Below are 22,496 nucleotides of genomic sequence, written 5' to 3'. Positions count from 1 at the left end.
TTTCTTCTTTGTGTGAGGTGGCTCAACGAAACCTCATAGAAAACAGGCACACGTCACAGTGATGGTCAGCTGTCTTTGTTTCCAAGCTCTGCACAGATTCTCCTTCAACAATGTCATCAAAAGTTAAACTCTGACATCAGGACGAGTCTTCACCCGGAACTTTACGTCTTCTTCTGATATGTTTGGTCTAATCGATAAAAATGTGCTGAAGGTTCCCGTGCTGTGATTTTTGTGTTTACCACTAGATGTCAGAATGTTTACATGTCTGCCTCCCCCACCGTCGTCCTGAATCATCCTCTGATCCCCCTCGTATTCAAAAGAAGTTTCAGATTCACTGAACCGACGAGGGAATCGACTGATCGACCAAAAACAGATAAAAAAAACATTCAAAATGACCAAAATGTTTCAGCAAACACAACAGAATGAATGAAGCCCGACAGCTGGATAGAAAAGCAAATTACTCTGAAGAAATTTTAGGTTTTGATGCTTTGTTCTGAGGTTTAAGGCTTTTTGGTTCGGTGGAAGTGTTTCCCTCAGTGTTTTATCTTGTGACGCACAGAAAGTGAGAACCTCCCCGCTTGGTAATTCCTGTTTGTGAGGAAGCGAGTGAATAAAAGAGGGAGAAATGTTTCACATAAATCATGCTGTGAGTTCAAGCTTAATTTATGTTTTTATGTACACTTTTATATTATTTGCTGGTTCCAGTCACGTTCTTATTTGTCAAAAAAATGTAGATAACATTGGAAACTGATTCAAAATGAGCAGAAACTCTTTACAGATACGTTACAGGATGCTGCTGAGGGTCGTTTTTAAGCGAATGAACAAACAACACATATCAGGAATCAGTCAGCAGATTTATTGGATGTTTCTTTTATTTTGCATGCGTGACCTCAGCGCTTACTGTGACTGACTGAAGCTGTGTGTGTGAATGCAGCCCGGCTGGTAAATCTGCTCCGTCGGGTTTATTTAGGATTTTTCTTCCTCATCGTCCTCACAAAGAGCCCCATCCACACGAGGAAATACCTCCGAACTGAGACGTCTTCAGGCTTCTGAAACAATACGCACACTCACAGACTCACGCTCACGCACACAAGGCCAGATACGAGCTCTGGGAAGTCCCCTGGTTTGGTAAGAAATGTTACAACAGATGCTGTTTCAGGGTGTTTCGGTTCAGATCAGTGGAGTGTGTGTGTGTGTGTGTGTGTGTGTGTATGTGTGTTACAGTAGCACAAAACCAAAAGTAAGGCTGGCCGAGTTATCGCGTTAACTCATAAATTATTTAACTATTTTATCGCGCATTAACGCAGATTTTATTCATTTTTATTTTTTATTTTTCAATTAAAAAAAAAATGTAAAAAATGTTTTGGGGCTTTTGTGTCTTTAATGGATAGGAAAGTTCAGAGAGACAGGAAGCAGAGAGAGGGGGAACGACATGCAGCACAAGGCCGTCCAATGTGGGACTCGAACCGGGGCCAGCTGCAGCGAGGACTATAGCCTCGCCACAGACCACCCCTGTTTTATTATTTATTTTATTATGTAAAAGTCTGTCGCTCACAGGCTTTTATTTTGTAAAAGTCTGCTGCTGTCTGCTGTGGAACAGGAAAAGAAAGTAATCGGCGGATCCACCAAACATGGAGAAGGGTACGGAACTTTTACTCGGCCATTTTCATGTTAAAGTTCTTCCAGACGGCGGAGTCGACAGAACCAAAGTCATCTGTAAACTCTGCCAAGTTGAATTGTCTTCTCAGCGTAGTAGTTCCAGTCTAAAATATCACTTAAAGGCAAAACACACAACTGATAGCAGCAAGTCATTCAAGGAAACAGACAGTGGAGCGAGGCTTCTACATAAAAACTACAGAAAGATGCTGATGTTAAAAGTGTGTTTGCACAACAAATGTTATGGCACTTTCATTCATATGGCAGCACATTTAAAATAAAGCTAAATGCTAAAAGCTATACGCTACTTTTGGATTCATTTTTGGATTCTGCGTACAAATGCGATTAATCGTGATTAATCAGGGAAATCATGTGATTAATTAGATTAAACATTTTAATCGTTGCCCAGCACTAACCAAAAGTCATCGAACATTAAAAGGTGAAAGGCTTCACATGCATCTGAGCGGCTGTGAAAACTCTCTCAGTGAACCTCTGACACGCTAATGCTCAGAAAACTCTTCCCTGGAACTATGTTTCCCATAAGCCTTTGCACAGCCTGAGCTGAGCGGACAGGTTGAAATTATCCATCAGGATCAAGTTGCCTTCAAAATAAAAGCACTTTTTACAGACAAACAGGCCATGTGTCACACATCTGCATCAACTCCAGACCGAGTTAAATAGTATGTGATGATATCACATCAGGAGCAACTTTTTGAAAAATTAAAAAAAAAAAATTTTATCCTGAGATTAAATGAAGAAATTGTATTTTTATATCAGTTCATCAATAAAAAAAGAGTCAATAATCTTTCCATTTATTTTACATATAATTGTTTAATTATTTCTGTAGATATTGAATTGCATTATTGTTAAAAAAAATAGATTAAATAATTTTTTGTATGACAATACATTTATGTTTTTGCCTTTTTTTGGATATCTTTTTATAATCTCATCTTTATTAAACCTTTTATTAATGTTCCTTGTTGCTAGTGCTAGTTACAAAAAGTAGATACTAAGACCAGCAACACCCAGCTTACTAATATTAACAATAAGGAGTTTATTGAAACATGTTCCAACATGAACATAAACCCAGAATCTGAGTCAGAACCAGAGTTAGTTCAGTTCTGAGCAGCTTTAAAATGAATATCTGCAGATGTTTCCATGGTAACAGCTGCAGAGATTCACTGAAACATGTTCCAACATGAACATAAACCCAGAATCTGAGGCAGAACCAGAGTTAGTTCAGTTCTGAGCAGCTTTAAAGTGAATATCTGCAGATGTTTCCATGGTAACAGCTGCAGAGATTCACTGAAACATGTTCCAACATGAACATAAACCCAGAATCTGAGGCAGAACCAGAGTTAGTTCAGTTCTGAGCAGCTTTAAAGTGAATATCTGCAGATGTTTCCATGGTAACAGCTGCAGAGATTCACTGAAACATGTTCCAACATGAACATAAACCCAGAATCTGAGGCAGAACCAGAGTTAGTTCAGTTCTGAGCAGCTTTAAAATGAATATCTGCAGATGTTTCCATGGTAACAGCTGCAGAGATTCACTGAAACATGTTCCAACATGAACATAAACCCAGAATCTGAGGCAGAACCAGAGTTAGTTCAGTTCTGAGGAGCTTTAAAGTGAATATCTGCAGATGTTTCCATGGTAACAGCTGCAGAGATTCACTGAAACATGTTCCAACATGAACATAAACCCAGAATCTGAGGCAGAACCAGAGTTAGTTCAGTTCTGAGCAGCTTTAAAGTGAATATCTGCAGATGTTTCCATGGTAACAGCTGCAGAGATTCACTGAAACATGTTCCAACATGAACATAAACCCAGAATCTGAGGCAGAAGCAGAGTTTAAAGCCCTAACCAGGGGCGAGGCTAGGGTATTTTTAGTGGTGCCAAGGCACCACCGTGAGATAGCTCGGCACCCCCTGGCTCAGCACATTTTTAAAATATTATATTATGCAAAAACACTTTTTTTTTTTTTGCTCAAGGATGCATTATTTTAGGGACTATTTTATTTATTTTCTAGCATTTGTTTATGTTTTAACTCTGTACTCCCAAAATAAATGTCGAGTTATCTTCAGTATTTGTCTCAGGCTCTCTGTTATCCCTGTCAAGCCACAAAGTCTTTTGAAATGAAGAGGTCAAAATTGAATGTTGTAGGGGAAAGCACTCCTCAAAGCAAAACTATTACGGCTCCAAAATGTATAAATGTACTAGTTCGCCTCAATTAGTGAGAAATAATGTGCCTCTGTGAGCACTGGGGGCTGGGCCCCCCTAAAGACCAGATCCTAAAACCGCCCCTGGCCCTAACCCTTAATCAAACCCTACAAGCCACATTTAGAAAATATTAATTTCCAGATATTAATTTTCATAATTTTCCCCAAAAATCCTAATTACACCCACGACCTCCCTTGTTCTAACCTTTCCCTGCCACTTACCCAAATCCTAAGGGTCACGGGACCTAAGTCCTAACCCTAAATCAAACCCTACAAGCCACATTTAGAAAATATTAACCTTGTAGCACCCACAGTTGCAAATATGCAATAAGCTTTTTATTTATTTACATTATATTTTTATTTATATTTTTATTTACATTACATTATTTGATTTTTTAAATCTACATACATTATTTACATTCATGTGTAATATTTTTTTACATTACATTTTTATTTACATTACATTTTTTGCATTTTATATGTGCTTCACTTTTTCACAACAAAGATCTGTGAAATCTGTTTGATTTGTTGTTGAATGGAAAGTTTATGATGGTTGCGTTCCGCACTTTGTATTAAGAATGTTCAATAAAGGTTTATTATATACATTTTATTGTGGTAGCAGCAGTTACTGGTGAACTTTCACTAAACCTTTTTTTGCCAAAGGATCTGCAGAGAATGACTTTTGTGAACAAAATTAATCAGGAAAGCCCACAGTTACAAATATGCAACATTGCCTAAAATGATCAAAAATAGCCCAATTCCAAAAACTCCAAAAATATTGGTTTATTCCCACCCAAAAAGATGCAAAAAGATAGATAGATAGATACTTTATTAATCCCAATTTGGGAAATTGTTTTGTTGCAGCAGCATACAGTAAAGATATGCAAACAATTAAAGTAGTAAAAACAAGCAAATAAAATAGAGTAAAATAAAAGAAAATAAAAGAAAATAAATAAAATAAATAAAAGAAAAGAAAAGAAAAGAAAAGAAAAGAAAAGAAAAAGAATGAAAAGAAAAGAAAAGAAAAGAAAAGAAAAGAAAATTAAATTAAAAGAAAAGAAAAGAAAAGAAAAGAAAAGAAATAAAATAAATAAAAGAAAAGAAAAGAAAAGAAAAGAAAAGAAAGAAAATAAAATAAAATAAAATAAAACAAAATAAAATAAAATAAAATTAAATTAAATTAAAAGAAAAGAAAAGAAAAGAAAAGAAAAGAAAAGAAAAGAAAAAGAATGAAAATAAAAGAAAAGAAAAGAAAAGAAAAGAAAATTAAATTAAAATAAAAGAAAAGAAAAGAAAAGAAAAGAAAAGAAAAGAAAAGAAAAGAAATAAAATAAAGAAAAGAAAAGAAAAGAAAAGAAAAGAAAAGAAAAGAAAGAAAATAAAATAAAATAAAATAAAATAAAACAAAATAAAATAAAATAAAATAAAATAAAATAAAATTAAATTAAATTAAATTAAATTAAAAGAAAAGAAAAGAAAATAAAAGAAAAGAAAAGAAAAGAAAAGAAATAAAAGAAATAAAATAAAAGAAAAGAAAAGAAAAGAATGAAAATAATATAAAATAAAATAAATAAAATAAATAAAATAAATAAAATAAATAAAATAAATAAAATAAATAAAATAAAATAAAATAAAATAAAATAAAATAAAATAAAATAAAATAAAATAATTTTAAATTAAATTAAATTAAATTAAATTAAATTAAATTAAATTAAAAGAAAAGAAAAGAAAAAGAAAAGAAAAGAAAAGAAAAGAAAAGAAAAGAAAAGAAAATAAAAGAAATAAAAGAAATAAAAGAAAAGAAAAGAAAAGAAAAGAATGAAAATAAAATAAAATTAAATTAAATTAAATTAAATTAAATTAAATTAAATTAAATTAAATTAAAATAAAATAAAATAAAATAAAAATAGTGAATAAACATTCGCTATGTACAAATCAACAATATTTTTTTTCTTTTTAAATTTTAAATTGTTTTTTAGGAGAGACTTCAGCTTATTGAGCCTAGAAGAAGAGCCAAAATTATTTTTTTCAAAGATTATTCATATGCTTGGGTGCTACAAGGTTAATCTCCAGATTATTATTTTTTTAATTAATTTTCAGTATGGTCTTTTTTAAAGCTATTTCAGTGTCAGGTCCACGTGGAAGTGAGCGCCGCCCTTTTATTCTCGCGGAGGACACCGGAAGTGGCGCGTGTTTTCTGCAGGGAGCTTGATGCTGGTGCCGGACAGCCGCCACTCTGGACTCGGACTGAGCCGAACTGTGTAAGTAGACCCGCGTTCCGCCGCTTTTTTCCAGCCCGCGTGCCGCCGCACGGCCGCGGAGGGTTATTATTTCTCTAAGGATACATTTATTCCGACCAAACAGAGTGTCACGGACGCGTAATGGAGGCGGAGAGGAAATGGGTCGATGTGTCAGGCCTGTGACAGCAGTTTGATCTCCGCAGGGAGGAACTGTCCCGATGGCTGATTAAAGGCACCTTTTCACCTCAGGGAATAGCGCTCCGCCGCCGCCGCCGCGCGCACTGATGCGCACCGCCTGCAGAGAAGGCAGAAAAGAGTAGTTACAGTGTAATGCCGGGCAGATTTAATCCTGTGTGATTAATGTGGAGGATTTCCTCTGTTCAATATTCTGTGATATCATCGTTGTTGTGGGTGTGTGGTAAGTAGATTTGATAAAGTTCCTCTAAATGAGTCCACAGTGATTCACAGTGAGCCTGTGATATGTTGTTTCTGCCGGTGGGTTTTACAGAGAAAAGACTTTTCCAGTGTAAATACCTACGAATGTGTTCACTTAGTTCCATCTCATAATATCACCTTTGCAGGGGTGGAGCAGTGATTTTAAATGTGGGGGTGTTCCGGGGGGGCACATGAGCCCATAGACACGACGCTGAAGTTGGCATCCGATTCGCGAATTAAATGGATGGGCATAAAGGGCCATTTCACTGGATTTTTTTTGCATTTTTTGCATTTTGATCACCCTAAACTAGGTCCTGTATGGAAACTACAATAGTTAGACTGCTCAAATCTGGATGGAATTATTCTAAAGAGGCTATAGATTCATTAAAACCTCGTTTGGGATTTGTGAAGCCTTTTTATGATTTGTAAAAATGCAGAACAGGGCCATTTTACTGCTTTTTTTTGTTGCATTTTGATCGCCCTAAACTGGGTCCTGTATGGAAACTACAATAGTTACACTGCTCAAATCTGGATGGAATTATTCTAAAGAGGCTATAGATTCATTAAAACCTTGTTTGGGATTTGTGAAACCTTTTTCTGATTTGTAAAAATGCAGAACAGGCCCATTTTACTGCATTTTGATCGCCCTAAACTAGGTTCCGTATGGAAACTACAATAGTTACACTGCTCAAATCTGGATGGAATTATTCTAAAGAGGCTATAGATTCATTAAAACCTCGTTTGGGATTTGTGAAACCTTTTTCTGATTTGTAAAAATGCAGAACAGGAACATTTTACTGCTTTTTTTTTGCATTTTGATCACCCTAAACTAGGTCCTGTATGGAAAATACAATAGTTAGACTGCTCAAATCTGGACAGAATTATTCTAAAGAGGGTACAGAGTCTTTAAAACATATTTTATGATTTGTTAAAACTTTATTTGGTCATTGAAAATTCAAAAAGGTGAAATCATCTTGCTGTAAAAGTTGAAACACCCCCATCCCCCACGGGTGCGACGCCCATGCACCTTTGTATGTTTAATCCAAATACCGTATTTTCTTAAATGATTAGTTAATTTAACCTGAAATGTCTTAAAGGGATAGTTAATGGGCGTTAAATAATTAACGAGTTAACTCTAAAACATAAAGATCACGTTATCGTTGCTCACTGTCTCATTCAGACAGAGGGAGCCTCAGTTTATCAAGTGATGTCAAAGTCCCGATATAATCACAGTTTTCTGATAATATGTCAAATTACCGTGACATTTTATATTAAAGGGATAGTTCTCCTCTTTTGACATAAAATATCACATTTTTATTGCGTTGGCACAGAGACGTTCCACCTCCAGTAACTGTCGAAACAAAAGGCAGAAACGGGACTATTTTTAACACAAAACTGTTGTGTTTTCATGTAGTTGTCCAAAGGTTACGGAGCGTGACACATTAAAGGGACAGTTCGCCTCTTCTGACATGAAGCTGTGTAACATCCCATTTCAGCAACATCATTTCTGAACATCTTCTTGCCCCCTGCTGCGTCCTGTGAGCAGAGTTCCAGCCTCGTTTTGGTGTTGATGAAGGTAGTCCGGCTAGTTGGCTGGGGTTTAAAAAATAAAGCGTTTTGCTTCTCAGAACAATATGCGTTCAACAGAGTAATACATTTGCATCACAAAATGGTTCTCCAGGAAAAAGTCAGACCTCACAATCTCTTGGCCCTATTTTCTCTCCCTTCTTAAAGGTCTGGGTTGAACATGGTTTCAGAGGTTGTCTGAGGTCAGTTTCAGGTCGGGTTCTGTTTGGTGATAATGACTGTAAGGGTGACTGGAAGTCTTTGAGAGTGTGTCACAAACTTCAAACCTTTTCAAAGCAGGAAGCCTTCAGCTGACTCTGTTTTGGACGTTTGGATTCCCCTCCTCGTGTTTGTGTCACGGTGAGCCCCAGCGCCGTCACCACGCTCTGAACTCGGGACTTTTCAGGTGTTTTCCTGCAGTTTGTGCTTCCTCTTCTGCAGCCAGGCAGAGCCTCAGAGCTGGCTGTGAGGACGGGGCTGAGGGCTGAGGGCTGAACACGTCCACAGCTGTGTTTTCTGCTGGCAGCCGGTTCAGCTGCTCGCATGCTTGTAGCAACAGATTTAATCTGAGGTTTGGAAAGACATCTGCAGTTTCTCACTGTGCAGACAGTGTGATGTTGTTCTGTAATTGTATTTACGTTGTGTAACAGAAAGGGACGCCTGCCAGCATTCAGTTTAATCTCAGCACGAGGCAGCGAGTCCCAGTTTGGCAGAATTACAGCAAACAGCTGAAGCTGCAGAGGCCTTTAACACCGAAGCTGTTGGATAGGAGAAGCTGTGAGGTAACGTTGAAAGGTGGCACATCACCTGGGAGGCAGCTCCAGCTCCAGCTGCCTGCCTGAACTCGCTTCCAGGCGTCGCTGTTCTGTCCAATCTGTGTTTCTGTTCTACAATTCAGCTGCGAGTTGCTGAAACGTTCTCACGTGAGATTAAAAATGGGGAATGGCAGCTTCAAGGAAGCTGGAAAAATGTAATCCTGAGAGCTTGAATAAGGGTAAACTGGACTTCTTCAGCCCTCCTTTGAACTATCCGTCTTCTCAGATGGTGAGAGGAAGGAAGCCATCTATCTTAAAGGGACAGTTCACCTCTTTTGACATGAAGCTGTATGACATCCCATATCAGCAACATCATTTCTGAACATCTTCTTACCCCCTGCTGCGTCCTGTGAGCAGAGTTCCAGCCTCGTTTTGGTGTTGATGAAGGTAGTCCGGCTAGTTGGCTGGGGTTTAACAAATAAAGCGTTTGGCTTCTTAAAACAATATGCGTTCAACAGAGTAATACATTTGCATCACAAAATGGTTCTCCAGGAAAAAGTCAGAGCTCACAATCTCTTGGCCCTATTTTCTCTCCCTTCGTATCACTGCCTGCTGTGCAGACCGAGCAGCAAACACCGTAACAGGCGCGGCTGTCAGCAGGTGGCAGCAGGCAGTGATACGCAGGGAGAGAAAATAGGGCCAAAAGATTGTGAGCTCTGACTTTTTCCTGGAGAACCATTTTGTGATGCAAATGTATTACTCTGTTGAACGCATATTGTTCTGAGAAGCAAAACGCTTTATTTTTTAAACCCCAGCCAACTAGCCGGACTACCTTCATCAACACCAAAACGAGGCTGGAACTCTGCTCACAGGACGCAGCAGGGGGTAAGAAGATGTTCAGAAATGATGCTGCTGATATGGGATGTTACACAGCTTCATGTCAGAAGAGGCAAACTGTCCCTTTAACGTGCTGAGCAGAGGTTTCACACCTCAGATCCTGTCAGCAGACTGCATGCACTTTCAGAAAGGCCCCTCTGCTGCTTAGAAGCTGAAAACGTCTTCAAAGACCAAGAAGAAGAAGTCCAGCTCCCCTCATTCAAGCTCTAAGGATTCCAGTGATGCTGAGAATCTGTAGAGAAGGACTGTTTTGTTTTGATGAATCGTAAACATTTGGACAACTCTGAAACTCTGAAAGTATTCACAGAGCTGCAGTTACATCCTGTAAGTCGGTGCATTTCCAACCTGAGCAGTCTGAGAGGAATCAGCTCAGATTTCTGAGTGTAACACTCGTCTTTTGTCTGAACACTCAGTGGGGTCACATGGCTCTGAAAGGATCAGATTATTGGCTAAATTACAATCAGACTGAGTTATTAAGGGTAATTCTCCTTGGATATGTGGCGGTGAATGAATGGGATCAGAGGCACAAAGCGTGTCATACCCCGGTATGATAGGTGGCGCTGTACCCATTCCAGCTGTTGCTAATAGAGCCACTTCCTGTTGACCTCTTCAGCACCAACAACAACAACAAACTCAGGCATTGGAGAAAGATGGAGAACGCAGAGCCAGATGAAGCTACGTCCCTCTACATTTGCTCTGTGATGAGCTGCTTGTTGCACAAACTCGATGCCCAACGGAGCATTCTCCATCGCGTTGTTTGTTTCTTTCTGACGGCGACAACAACAGGAACATCGTCTCCTTTGGCTTCCGGGTCACGACCCCGGGAAAACATCTGGAGCATGCGCAGAACGCAAAGTCTGATTCACCACGTGCTTCAGCGTCTACAAGCAGGTTTAGAGTGACTTTCAGCCCAGTTATCTCGGGGTCTGAATCCGATCCGATCCAGTTCTTAGTCAGATTAAGGTGTCCACATGCACTTAATAACTCAGTCTGATTGTGATTTAGCCAATAATCCGATCCTTTCAGAGCCATGTGACCCCGCTGAGTGAAAAGTAGGACCTTTTCTCAACTTTCCACCTCAAGCAGATCTAATGAAGTGAAGCATTCAAACTGAACGAGAGGGGAGACTGTCGGAGCCTCTAAATGTGCACGTGTGATGCTGCCTTCATTTCCCACAATGCTGAACAATTCATTTACACTTTCTGATGGAAAAGTCTTCATCCTCCATCCTGATTCACTCAGTAAACTTAACTGGAAATATGTGAGACGTGTGAGATAACGCCGGCCTGTCCCTCTGCCCCGCAGAGTTCCTGTGATGCCCCAGGACGGGCTGAGCTGGCCGGGGTTGCGATGCCTTACGTGGACCGACAGAATCGCATCTGTGGCTTCCTGGATATCGAGGAGAATGAGAGCAGCGGCAGGTTCCTACGCCGGTACTTCATCCTGGACACCCAGCAGGGCAGCCTGCTGTGGTACATGGACAACCCACAGGTGAGGCTCACCTGGAAACACTCTGGATGTTTACGGGGCTTCTGCTTCCATTTTAAAGCAGTTACAGTCTGATTCCTCTCAGTCAGAATTAGAAAAGTCAATTTGATAAAAACTAGGGCTGGGCAACGATTAAAATGTTTAATCTAATTAATCACATGATTTCCCTGATTAATCACGATTAATCTCATTTGTACACAGAATCCAAAAATGAATCCAAAAGTAGCGTATAGCTTTTAGCATTTAGCTTTATTTTAAATGTGCTGCCATATGAATGAAAGTGCCATAACATTTGTTGTGCAAACACACTTTTAACATCAGCATCTTTCTGTAGTTTTTATGTAGAAGCCTCGCTCCACTGTCTGTTTCCTTGAATGACTTGCTGCTATCAGTTGTGTGTTTTGCCTTTAAGTGATATTTTAGACTGGAACTACTACGCTGAGAAGACAATTCAACTTGGCTGTGTTTACAGATGACTTTGGTTCTGTCGACTTCTGATGGGCAGCCGTGGCTTAGTGGTTAGGGAGGCAGAGTTAAGATCAGAGGGTTGCAAGTTCAAGTCCCACCATTACCTCTCCCTACACCTCTATTCATGGCTGAAGTGCCCTTGAGCAAGGCACCTAACCCCAAATTGCTCCAGGGCCTGTAACCAATACCCTGTATCTAAATAGATGTAAGTCGCTTTGGATAAAAAGCGTCAGCTAAGTGTAATGTAATGTAAAAAAATGTAAAAAAGACTCTGCCGTCTGGAAGAACTTTAACATGAAAATGGCCGAGTAAAAGTTCCGTACCCTTCTCCATGTTTGGTGGATCCGACGATTACTTTCTTTTCCGGTTCCGCAGCAGACTTTTACAAAATAAAAGCCTGTGAGCAGCAGACTTTTACAAAATAAAAGCCTGTGAGCGACAGACTTTTACAAAATAAAAGCCTGTGAGCAGCAGCCTTTTACAAAATAAAAGCCTGTGAGCAACAAACTTTTACAATAACAAAATAAATAATAAAACAGGGGGGGTCCGTGGCGTAGTGGGCTGAGCAGGCGCCCCATGTACAGAGGCTACAGTCCTTGCTGCAGCTGGCCCCGGTTCGGTCCTGTGCTGCATGTTGTTCCCCCTCTCTCTGCCCCCTGCTTCCTGTCTCTCTGAACTTTCCATTAAAGGCACAAAAGCCCCAAAAATTATTTTTAAAAAATGCGTTAATGCGCGATCAAATATTTATCGTTGTTAAATTATCAACGAGTTAACGCAATAATAACGATTTAACTCGCCCAGCCCTAATAAAAAATGAATATTTGACACCCAAATTCAAAGCCAGAATAGCCCAGAAAACCAAAAATATAAGTCCTGGTAAATACTAAAGACAATTCCTGAGTTTTATATCTGAATAAGTATTGTTTTAATATATGAAGTTGGCTTTCCAAACACGTCCAGTTTTATCAGAAGGCAGTTTTCCCTGTTGGTGCCTCAGGACGCTGACTGTGAACTTATGTTAGTTTCTCACTTCCAGCTGAATCCCCCCATCGTGGGATTAATAAAGTCTCATTTTATCATGCTGGTTCAGCTCTGAGAACGTTGAAGGGACGAGTAAATCTCTGGATTCTCACACTTTTATATCTGGAAAGATAAATTCTGTTTTTGTTTTGCATGTTTTTCGTGCAAAGGGAATCTCACGAGTCGCCCGACCTCCTGACCTCTCTGCTCTCTGCGCGTCGGACCCACAACCCACCGCTGCCTGAAAATAGACACCAAACTTTTATCATTTCTGTTTCAAAGAAGGCTCGGCCACTTCCTTAAAGCAGTTTGTTGATGTGACTCGATGAAGAGGAAGAAAGATTCGCATTATGGCTCAGAGTCCCAATAAAAACCCTGATGGAGCTCCTGGAAACATTCATGTTTCCCTTTTTTGGCCTTTGATAGAATTTGTTGACAGAAAGAAATCCTTTTATTAAAGGTTCAGACTTTATTTAGCAAACACAGAAGTCAGTCTGAAGGTCTGTGGTTGGGGAGGATGAAGCCGAACAATCTGACATCACAGAGAGGGAAGAAGTAAAGAGGAAGTCGTGTTTTTAAAAGGCTACATCCGACGCAGGGTTGTTTCTGTTGGTGACACCTTCATTTATTACACAAACCTGAGCTGCGTGTCACTCAAGCTGAGAAACAGGAACATCAGCTGGGTTAGTGAAAGGGTTTGTGTGGTGGTAGCAGCAACATTCACCACACCCGGGGATTCCTTTGGTTTCTCTGTTGGGAACCTTAAAGGGATAGTTCGCCTCTTTTGACATGAAGCTGTGTAACATCCCATATCAGCAGCATCATTTCTGAACATCTTCTTACCCCCTGCTGCGTCCTGTGAGCAGAGTTCCAGCCTCGTTTTGGTGTTGATGAAGGTAGTCCGGCTAGTTGGCTGGGGTTTAAAAAATAAAGCGTTTGGCTTCTCAGAACAATATGCGTTCAACAGAGTAATACATTTGCATCACAAAATGGTTCTCCAGGAAAAAGTCAGACCTCACAATCGCTTGGCCCTATTTTCTCTCCCTTCGTATCACTGCCTGCTGTGCAGACCGTACAGACCGAAGTGCAGACCCAGAAGTCCCCTGCTTCCGAGCAGCAAACAGCGTAATAGGCGCGGCTGTCGGCAGGCGGCAGCAGGCAGTGATACGAAGGGAGAGAAAATAGGGCCAAGAGATTGTGAGGTCTGACTTTTTCCTGGAGAACCATTTTGTGATGCAAATGTATTACTCTGTTGAACGCATATTGTTCTGAGAAGCAAAAGGCTTTATTTTTTAAACCCCAGCCAACTAGCCGGACTACCTTCATCAACACCAAAACGAGGCTGGAACTCTGCTCACAGGACGCAGCAGGGGGTAAGAAGATGTTCAGAAATGATGCTGCTGATATGGGATGTCACACAGCTTCATGTCAGAAGAGGCGAACTATCCCTTTAAGAATTAAAAAGAATCATGTTTATTTTTCCAGGTTTGCTGTAGAGCTCTGAAACAGCTGTTTCCAGCAGTGTTTACTAAATCAAATCAAATCAAATTTATTTGTAGCACATTTCATGTACAAACAATTCAAAGTGCTCCACATAAAATAAAAGCATTGCAGCAGGGAGTGTAAGAACCATTAAAAATACATAAAAGAATATAAAGAGAAACAAATTAAATAATTTAAATGGATTTAAAAACCAGCAACAGCCCAGATAAGTTCAAAGATATCGTGCAGATTTCATGCATAGACACATGAGAACAGAAATGTTTTTAACCTGGATTTAAAAATGTCTCCATGTGGTGAAAGTTTAATCTCCACTGGCAGTTTGTTCCACTTGTTTGCAGCATAACAGGGTTATGGGTTATTAATAAAAGCGTTATAAATATTAAAATGCGAAAAAGAAAAAGGAAAATATGCTTTTTGTGGTTTAGTTCTGGCGTAAACGATCAGATGATTGATCAGCTGTTTCTGCTTCCACTGGTTTTATTTGTGCTTTTTTCCCCTCTAATTTTAGCTTCCGGTTAGCAAACGTTTCCCTGTTAGCTGCGGCCGTGCAGAACATGGATTTGGTGCAGAAAGCGCCACCTGCTGGCCGCTCTAAGCACACTTTATTCAGTTCGAAGCACATCGCCACGGTGACACCACTGCTAGGTCTGTTTGCTGCTGGTTTGAGGTCTGGACCATTTGACGTTCCAGTTGCACTAGTTGCCCCCTTCTGGTTTAAGAAATGTATGCATTTGTAGCAATTTAGAGACCTGAAGGCCAAACAATTTATATCAGATACAGTAAGACTTTTAAACCACAGGCTGTAAACAATAGATGGAATGAAGCCACTCAGGTTAAGATGCGAAACCAGCAGGGAGGTGCCTTAAAGCGCAGTATCACCGATGGCCACCAGGAGCCAAAGATTTCAAAACATAGAAATCTATGTCACAAAGACTTTAAGTTTTTATTTAAAGTCATTTTGTTGTCGTTTAAGTGCACATTTTAGTGCACGTTTTGTCCTGATATGTGTGCTGATGGTTTTTGGCCGGTCGTGTTGCAGATGCGACTCTCCATGTAAACCAGGATGGAGGCTGCCGCCACCTCTTATATTATTCAGAGTGTTTTCTAGTCTGTCAACGTATATAATCAGCACTTTAACCAAAGATACATCAAAGATAAATTATTATTTAGAAGCATGAAATCTGAAATCTACTTTTTTCTGACTTTTTGTTTGTTTTATTTGTCGGCTTTGATGCATTTTACTGCTCCAGTTACTGCTTTTATGGCAGGATCACAGTGGCAGATGCCGACTGATCGGCAGTTCATACATCTGTAAAAAGATATTGGCTACTAATCAAATACTTTCATTGATGGTCTGAAACTCTTTGAGAATTAGCTTGCTCTTACATCAGCTGGTCTGGTGAGTGATCGTACTCTTTGTTCACGTTTTCCAGAAGAGGAGCGATGTTGAACTCTCTGAAAATGTCCCTGTATTTAACATTTAAATCACGTCTAATGCATTTCTGTGCACCGGGAAACATTGTTTTGGCTTTTACTTCCACTCCTTGTTCCAGCCCTGTTACTGCAGACACCAGGAATGAGATTCATTCTGATGTTTTCTGTTTTTCTGCACAGAATCTGCCCAGAGGTGCAGATAAGGTGGGATCTCTTAAACTCACCTACATCTCAAAGGTTAGTCCTCACTCTTATCCAGCATTTTGTGTGCAGAAGCAAACATTTAAAGGAGTGATTAACAGGATACAGAGCAGATGATATTATTGTTTTTAATATTTTAATATTATTAAAACAGACACGAAACATGGATATATAGGACAACAATTTCCCCATTTAGCAAAAAAAAATAATCATCTGTTCTTATCCTCAGCTGAACAGGGTTAGGTCAGACTGCGCAGTAATGGGTCTTATATCCAAAAGAACGAGGCCTTTGACCCTGATTTATGTCAGAGGAGCCTGGTCTGTTCTGTGAGTATTTACCGAGCCAGAAGCAACAGGGCTGGCCCTGATGGAGCTCTGATGGAGCCCTGATGGAGCCCTGCTGGAGCCCTGATGGAGCCCTGATGGAGCCCTGATGGAGCCCTGCTGGAGCCCTGATGGAGCTCTGATGGAGCCCTGATGGAGCTCTGATGGAGCCCTGCTGGAGCTCTGATGGAGCCCTGATGGAGCTCTGATGGAACTCTGATGGAGCCCTGATGGAGCTCTGATGGAGCCCTGATGGAGCCCTGATGGAGCCCTGATGGAGCCCTGCTGGAGCCCTGATGGAGCTCTGATGGAGCCCTGATGGAGCCCTGATGGAGCCCTGCTGGAGCCCTGATGGAGCTCTGATGGAGCCCTGCTGGAGCTCTGATGGAGCTCTGATGGACCTCTGATGGAGTCCTGATGGAGCTCTGATGGAGCCCTGATGGAGCCCTGATGGAGCCCTGCTGGAGCCCTGATGGAGCTCTGATGGAGCCCTGCTGGAGCTCTGATGGAGCTCTGATGGACCTCTGATGGAGCCCTGATGGAGCTCTGATGGAGCTCTGATGGAGCCCTGATGGAGCTCTGATGGAGCCCTGCTGGAGCTCTGATGGAACTCTGATGGAGCCCTGCTGGAGCTCTGATGGAGCCCTGCTGGAGCCCTGATGGAGCTCTGATGGAGCCCTGCTGGAGCCCTGCTGGAGCTCTGATGGAACTCTGATGGAGCCCTGCTGGAGCTCTGATGGAGCTCTGATGGAGCTCTGATGGAGCCCTGATGGAGCCCTGATGGAGCTCTGATGGAGCCCTGCTGGAGCTCTGATGGAACTCTGATGGAGCCCTGCTGGAGCTCTGATGGAGCTCTGATGGAGCCCTGATGGAGCCCTGATGGAGCTCTGATGGAGCCCTGCTGGAGCCCTGCTGGAGCTCTGATGGAACTCTGCTGGAGCCCTGATGGAGCTCTGATGGAGCCCTGATGGAGCCCTGATGGAGCTCTGATGGAGCCCTGATGGAGCCCTGATGGAGCCCAGATGGAGCCCTGATGGAGCTCTGATGGAGCCCTGATGGAGCTCTGATGGAGCCCTGATGGAGCCCTGATGGAGCTCTGATGGAGCTCTGATGGAGCCCTGATGGAGCCCTGCTGGAGCCCTGATGGAGCCCTGCTGGAGCCCTGATGGAGCCCTGCTGGAGCCCTGATGGAGCTCTGATGGAGCTCTGATGGAGCCCTGATGGAGCCCTGCTGGAGCTCTGATGGAGCTCTGATGGAGCCCTGCTGGAGCCCTGATGGAGCCCTGCTGGAGCTCTGATGGAGCTCTGATGGAGCTCTGATGGAGCCCTGCTGGAGCCCTGATGGAGCTCTGATGGAGCTCTGATGGAGCTCTGATGGAGCCCTAATGAAGCCCTGATGGAGCCCTGATGGAGCCCTGATGGAGCTCTGATGGAGCTCTGATGGAGCTCTGATGGAGCCCTGATGGAGCCCTGCTGGAGCCCTGATGGAGCTCTGATGGAGCTCTGATGGAGCCCTGATGGAGCTCTGATGGAGCCCTGATGGAGCCCTGATGGAGCCCTGCTGGAGCTCTGATGGAGCTCTGATGGAGCTCTGATGGAGCCCTGATGTAGCTCTGATGGAGCCCTGCTGGAGCCCTGATGGAGCCCTGATGGAGCCCTGCTGGAGCCCTGATGGAGCCCTGATGGAGCTCTGATGGAGCCCTATTGGAGCTCTGATGGAGCCCTGATGGAGCTCTGATGGAGCCCTGGGTGGAGCTTTTTAAAGAGCCCATGGTATAAGTGCCGCTGTGTTGTCCTGTGGCTGGGAGAGATGTTTGGGGAGATGTTTGGGGAGATGTTTGGGGAGATGTTTGGGGAAATGTTTGGGGAGATGTTTGAGGAGATGTTTGGGGAGATGTTTGTGGAGATGTTTGGGGAGATGTTTGGGGAGATGTTTGAGGAGATGTTTGTGGAGATGTTTGGGGAGATGTTTGGGGAGATGTTTAGGGAGATGTTTGAGGAGATGTTTGGGGAGATGTTTGGGGAGATGTTTGGGGAGATGTTTGGGGAGATGATTGGGGAGATGTTTGAGGAGATGTTTGGGGAGATGTTTGGGGAGATGTTTGGGGAGATGTTTGGGGAGATGTTTGGGGAGATGTTTGGGGAGATGTTTGGGAGATGTTTAGGGAGATGTTTGAGGAGATGTTTGGGGAGATGTTTGGGGAGATGTTTGGGGAGATGTTTGAGGAGATGTTTGGGGAGATGTTTGGGGAGATGTTTGAGGAGATGTTTGTGGAGATGTTTGGGGAGATGTTTGGGGAGATGTTTGGGGAGATGTTTGAGGAGATGTTTGAGGAGATGTTTGTGGAGATGTTTGGGGAGATGTTTGGGGAGATGTTTGGGGAGATGTTTGAGGAGATGTTTGGGGAGATGTTTGGGGAGATGTTTGGGGAGATGTTTGAGGAGATGTTTAGGGAGATGTTTGGGGAGATGTTTGAGGAGATGTTTGGGGAGATGTTTGGGGAGATGTTTGGGGAGATGTTTGGGGAGATGTTTGAGGAGATGTTTGGGGAGATGTTTGGGGAGATGTTTGGGGAGATGTTTGGGGAGATGTTTGGGGAGATGTTTAGGGAGATGTTTGGGGAGATGTTTGGGGAGATGTTTGGGGAGATGTTTGGGGAGATGTTTGAGGAGATGTTTGGGGAGATGTTTGGGGAGATGTTTGTGGAGATGTTTGGGGAGATGTTTGGGGAGATGTTTGGGGAGATGTTTGGGGAGATGTTTGGGGAGATGTTTGGGGAGATATTTGGGGAGATGTTTAGGGAGATGTTTGGGGAGATGTTTGGGGAGATGTTTGGGGAGATGTTTGGGGAGATGTTTGTGGAGATGTTTGAGGAGATGTTTAGGGAGATGTTTGGGGAGATGTTTGTGGAGATGTTTGAGGAGATGTTTAGGGAGATGTTTGGGGAGATGTTTGGGGAAATGTTTAGGGAGATGTTTGGGGAGATGTTTGAGGAGATGTTTAGGGAGATGTTTGGGGAGATGTTTGAGGAGATGTTTAGGGAGATGTTTGGGGAGATGTTTGAGGAGATGTTTAGGGAGATGTTTGGGGAGATGTTTGAGGAGATGTTTGAGGAGATGTTTGGGGAGATGTTTGGGGAGATGTTTGAGGAGATGTTTGGGGAGATGTTTGGGGAGATGTTTGGGGAGATGTTTGGGGAGATGTTTGGGGGTCTCCAGCAGGCTCAGCCTCCACTCCAGATCAGGGTTAGAAAGTGGGCGGAGGGGAAAGGGGCTCCTCAGAAGTGCAGGGATATCTGTCAGCAGAAGCAGCAGAACTAGGAGCTGAAGTTAGATGGTTTTAGGATTTAAATGTCAGAAATCATCAGTGGCTGAGCAGCTGGTGGGATGCTCCTCCCCTGATGGCTGCCGTGTCAGACTGACTCTCTAACACGTTTCTGCTCCTCTTCAGGTCAGCGATGCCACCAAACTCCGGCCAAAGGCAGAGTTCTGCTTCGGTAAGTTCTCTTCTCCGTATTATTCCCCCTGCTGCTTCCTTCCTTCTCTCCTTCTCTGTGACTCCTGCACACATCTGTAACAGTTTGCTTCGGTCTTTTCTGTGCCAGCATGATGATGTTCCTGCACTCTGCTGCATGGCCTCTGTAGGAGCTATTTGTAAAGTTAGTCTTTTGTTTTTTGGTCCTAGTTGTAAATTAAATTAGCTTATTATGAGTAACTTTATTTGATTCATTTCAGTGCTTTATTTAGATTAGATTTTTTTTTGCTAATATTCCTTGTTAGTTATTTGTTTAGAATATTTTTGCTAATTGGGTCACACTGGGCACCTGGAGTCCCAGCATGCACCTGGGTGGGCCGATGTTTTTTACCAGGGAAAAAAGAGAGAGCGGCAGGTTTTCTTTGTTCTTTTGTTTGTTTTATTGTTTGGAAATAAATCATCAGAAAACGCAAGAATTCATTTTTTGGACATTCATCTTCTTTTGCCTGCGTTAAACCACATCTCCCATGGTGCATCAGTGGCCTTTTGATTTGGTTTGGTTTAACCTTGTAGCACCCACAGTTGCAGATATGCAACAAGCGTTTTATTTATTTACATTATGTTTTTATTTATATTTTTATTTACATTACATTATTTGATTTTTTAAATTTACTTACATTATTTACATTCATGTGTAATATTTTTTTACATTACATTTTATGCGCCGACAGTTTTCTTGGCTCAGTGAATTACACTCTGCTTTGCGGTGGTCTGTTCCAGTTGGTTCTGCTCTCGTTTGCTGTGGTCTACTTTGTCCACCTTTCACAGCGCTAATGGGAGCTCAGCTCTCCAAATTGTATTATTATGATTATTTTTTTGCATTTTTTCATTAGCATCATGTGCACATTTTACTTAATAGTAAACATTACTTTTTTATTTACTTTACATTTTTATTTACATTACATTTTTATTTACTTTACATTTTTATTTACTTTACATTTTTATTTACTTTACATTTTTTATTTACATTACATTTTTTGCATTTTATATGTGCTTCACTTTTTCACAACAAAGATCTGTGAAATCTGTTTGATTTGTTGTTGAATGGAAAGTTTATGATGGCTGCGTTCCGCACTTTGTATTAAGAATGTTCAATAAAGGTTTATTATATACATTTTATTGTGGTAGCAGCAGTTACTGCTGAACTTTCACTTTCACCTTTTTTTGCCAAACGATCTGCAGAGAATGACTTGGTTTTGTGAACAAAATTAATCAGGAAAGCCCACAGCTGCAAATATGCAACATTGCCTAAAATGATAAAAAATAGCCCAAAAATATTGGTTTATTCCATCCCAAAAAGATGCAAGAAGAGCCAAAATGATTTTTTTCAATGATTATTCATATGCTTGGGTGCTACACGGTTAAGTTGAATTAGTTTTTTATGGACAAATGGCCACTACAGTCGCCTCAGTTTGGTGTGGAAGAACCCGGCCGGCCGGCGCAGAGCCCGGAGACCTCTCTCCTTCCTCGCTTCCTTCCTTCCTTCCTTCCTCCCTCCCTTCCTCCGTCTTTTCCCCGTCTGTTGGGTTTATTTCCTTTCTTTTGTGCCTGGCTCCTTGTTGTTCCTCTGGTGTCCAACAGTAGCTGTTTGTCGCTCAATGGGAGGAAACTACGGTGACAATGACCTGACCTCTGTGCGTTTTGCATCTGACGCTAACACACATCCTCCTGACTCTGAGAAACCAGCTGATATTTTTAGATTTCCACAGAGCATTTCTGCTCCTCTTCTGCCGTTTAACAGGCTGACACGCCTCTCTGCCGTCTCTCCGCAGTTATAAACGCCGGCATGAGGAAGTTCTACCTGCAGGCCAACGACCAGCAGGATCTGGTGGAGTGGATCAGTGTCCTGAACAACGCCACCAAGATCACAGTGAGCCTCACACACTCGTTCACTCACAGATGGATCGATAGCTGACCTTGTTTGTGCGATGCTCTGTCTTCAGCCTCAGGCCGAGGCAGATGGAAAATTACCCATCAGACCACAGAGATAAAGCTCGGTGCAGACTCAGCAGAGTGTGAAGGCTGCAGCTGCAGCGGCAGGAATCTCTGCTCTGTTGTTTCAAACACTGAAAAAATGTGGATTTATGAGCGTTTCTGAGCGCTTTCACCAACAGGAACAGACCGTAGAAACTCTAAAACTGATCAGAACCGCGTTTTCTGTCTCCAAAGTCTGATAAGGTTTGTTAAAAAGTAGGGCTGGGCAACGATTAAAATGTTTAATCTAATTAATCGCATGATTTCCCTGATTAATCACGATTAATCGCATTTGTACGCAGAATCCAAAAATGAATCCAAAAGTAGTGTATAGCTTTTAGCATTTAGCTTTATTTTAAATGTGCTGCCATATGAATGAAAGTGCCATAACATTTGTTGTGCAAACACACTTTTAACATCAGCATCTTTCTGTAGTTTTTATGTAGAAGCCTCGCTCCACTGTCTGTTTCCTTGAATGACTTGCTGCTATCAGTTGTGTGTTTTGCCTTTAAGTGATATTTTAGACTGGAACTACTACGCTGAGAAGACAATTCAACTTGGCAGTGTTTACAGATGACTTTGGTTCTGTCGACTCCGCCGTCTGGAAGAACTTTAAAATGAAAATGGCCGAGTAAAAGTTCCGTACCCTTCTCCATGTTTGGTTTTCTTTTCCTGTTCCACAGCAGACAGCAGCAGACTTTTACAAAATAAAAGCCTGTGAGCAACAGACTTTTACAAAATAAAAGCCTGTGAGCAGCAGACTTTTACAAAATAAAA

At 41.8% G+C, this 22,496-nt stretch overlaps 1 protein-coding gene across 7 annotated transcripts in view; it reads left to right on the top strand.

Moving 5' to 3' along the window:
• The first annotated feature begins 6,057 nt into the window (after window positions 1–6,057).
• Window positions 6,058–22,496, top strand: part of LOC142373613 (pleckstrin homology domain-containing family A member 1-like) — a 39,418-nt gene continuing 22,979 nt past the window's right edge. For 6 of the 7 annotated variants that reach the window (XR_012768536.1, XR_012768535.1, XR_012768537.1 and 3 more), the window contains exons 1-5: window positions 6,058–6,140; window positions 11,078–11,263; window positions 15,866–15,922; window positions 19,662–19,707; window positions 21,518–21,615. Coding sequence is in view for 4 of the 7 variants with exons in the window: in XM_075456943.1 (XP_075313058.1) it covers window positions 11,123–11,263; window positions 15,866–15,922; window positions 19,662–19,707; window positions 21,518–21,615 (342 nt within the window). In the remaining 3 variants the exon portion in view is untranslated. Of the gene's footprint in view, window positions 6,141–6,162; window positions 6,538–11,077; window positions 11,264–15,865; window positions 15,923–19,661; window positions 19,708–21,517; window positions 21,616–22,496 lie in introns of those variants that run through there. The other variant, XM_075456944.1, reaches the window with a different exon arrangement.

The sequence above is a fragment of the Odontesthes bonariensis genome, chromosome 23 (genome assembly GCF_027942865.1).
Source record: "Odontesthes bonariensis isolate fOdoBon6 chromosome 23, fOdoBon6.hap1, whole genome shotgun sequence".
Taxonomy (NCBI): domain Eukaryota; kingdom Metazoa; phylum Chordata; class Actinopteri; order Atheriniformes; family Atherinopsidae; genus Odontesthes; species Odontesthes bonariensis.
Note: the sequence above shows the minus strand (reverse complement) of the source record. Positions and strands in the feature narration are given on the sequence as shown.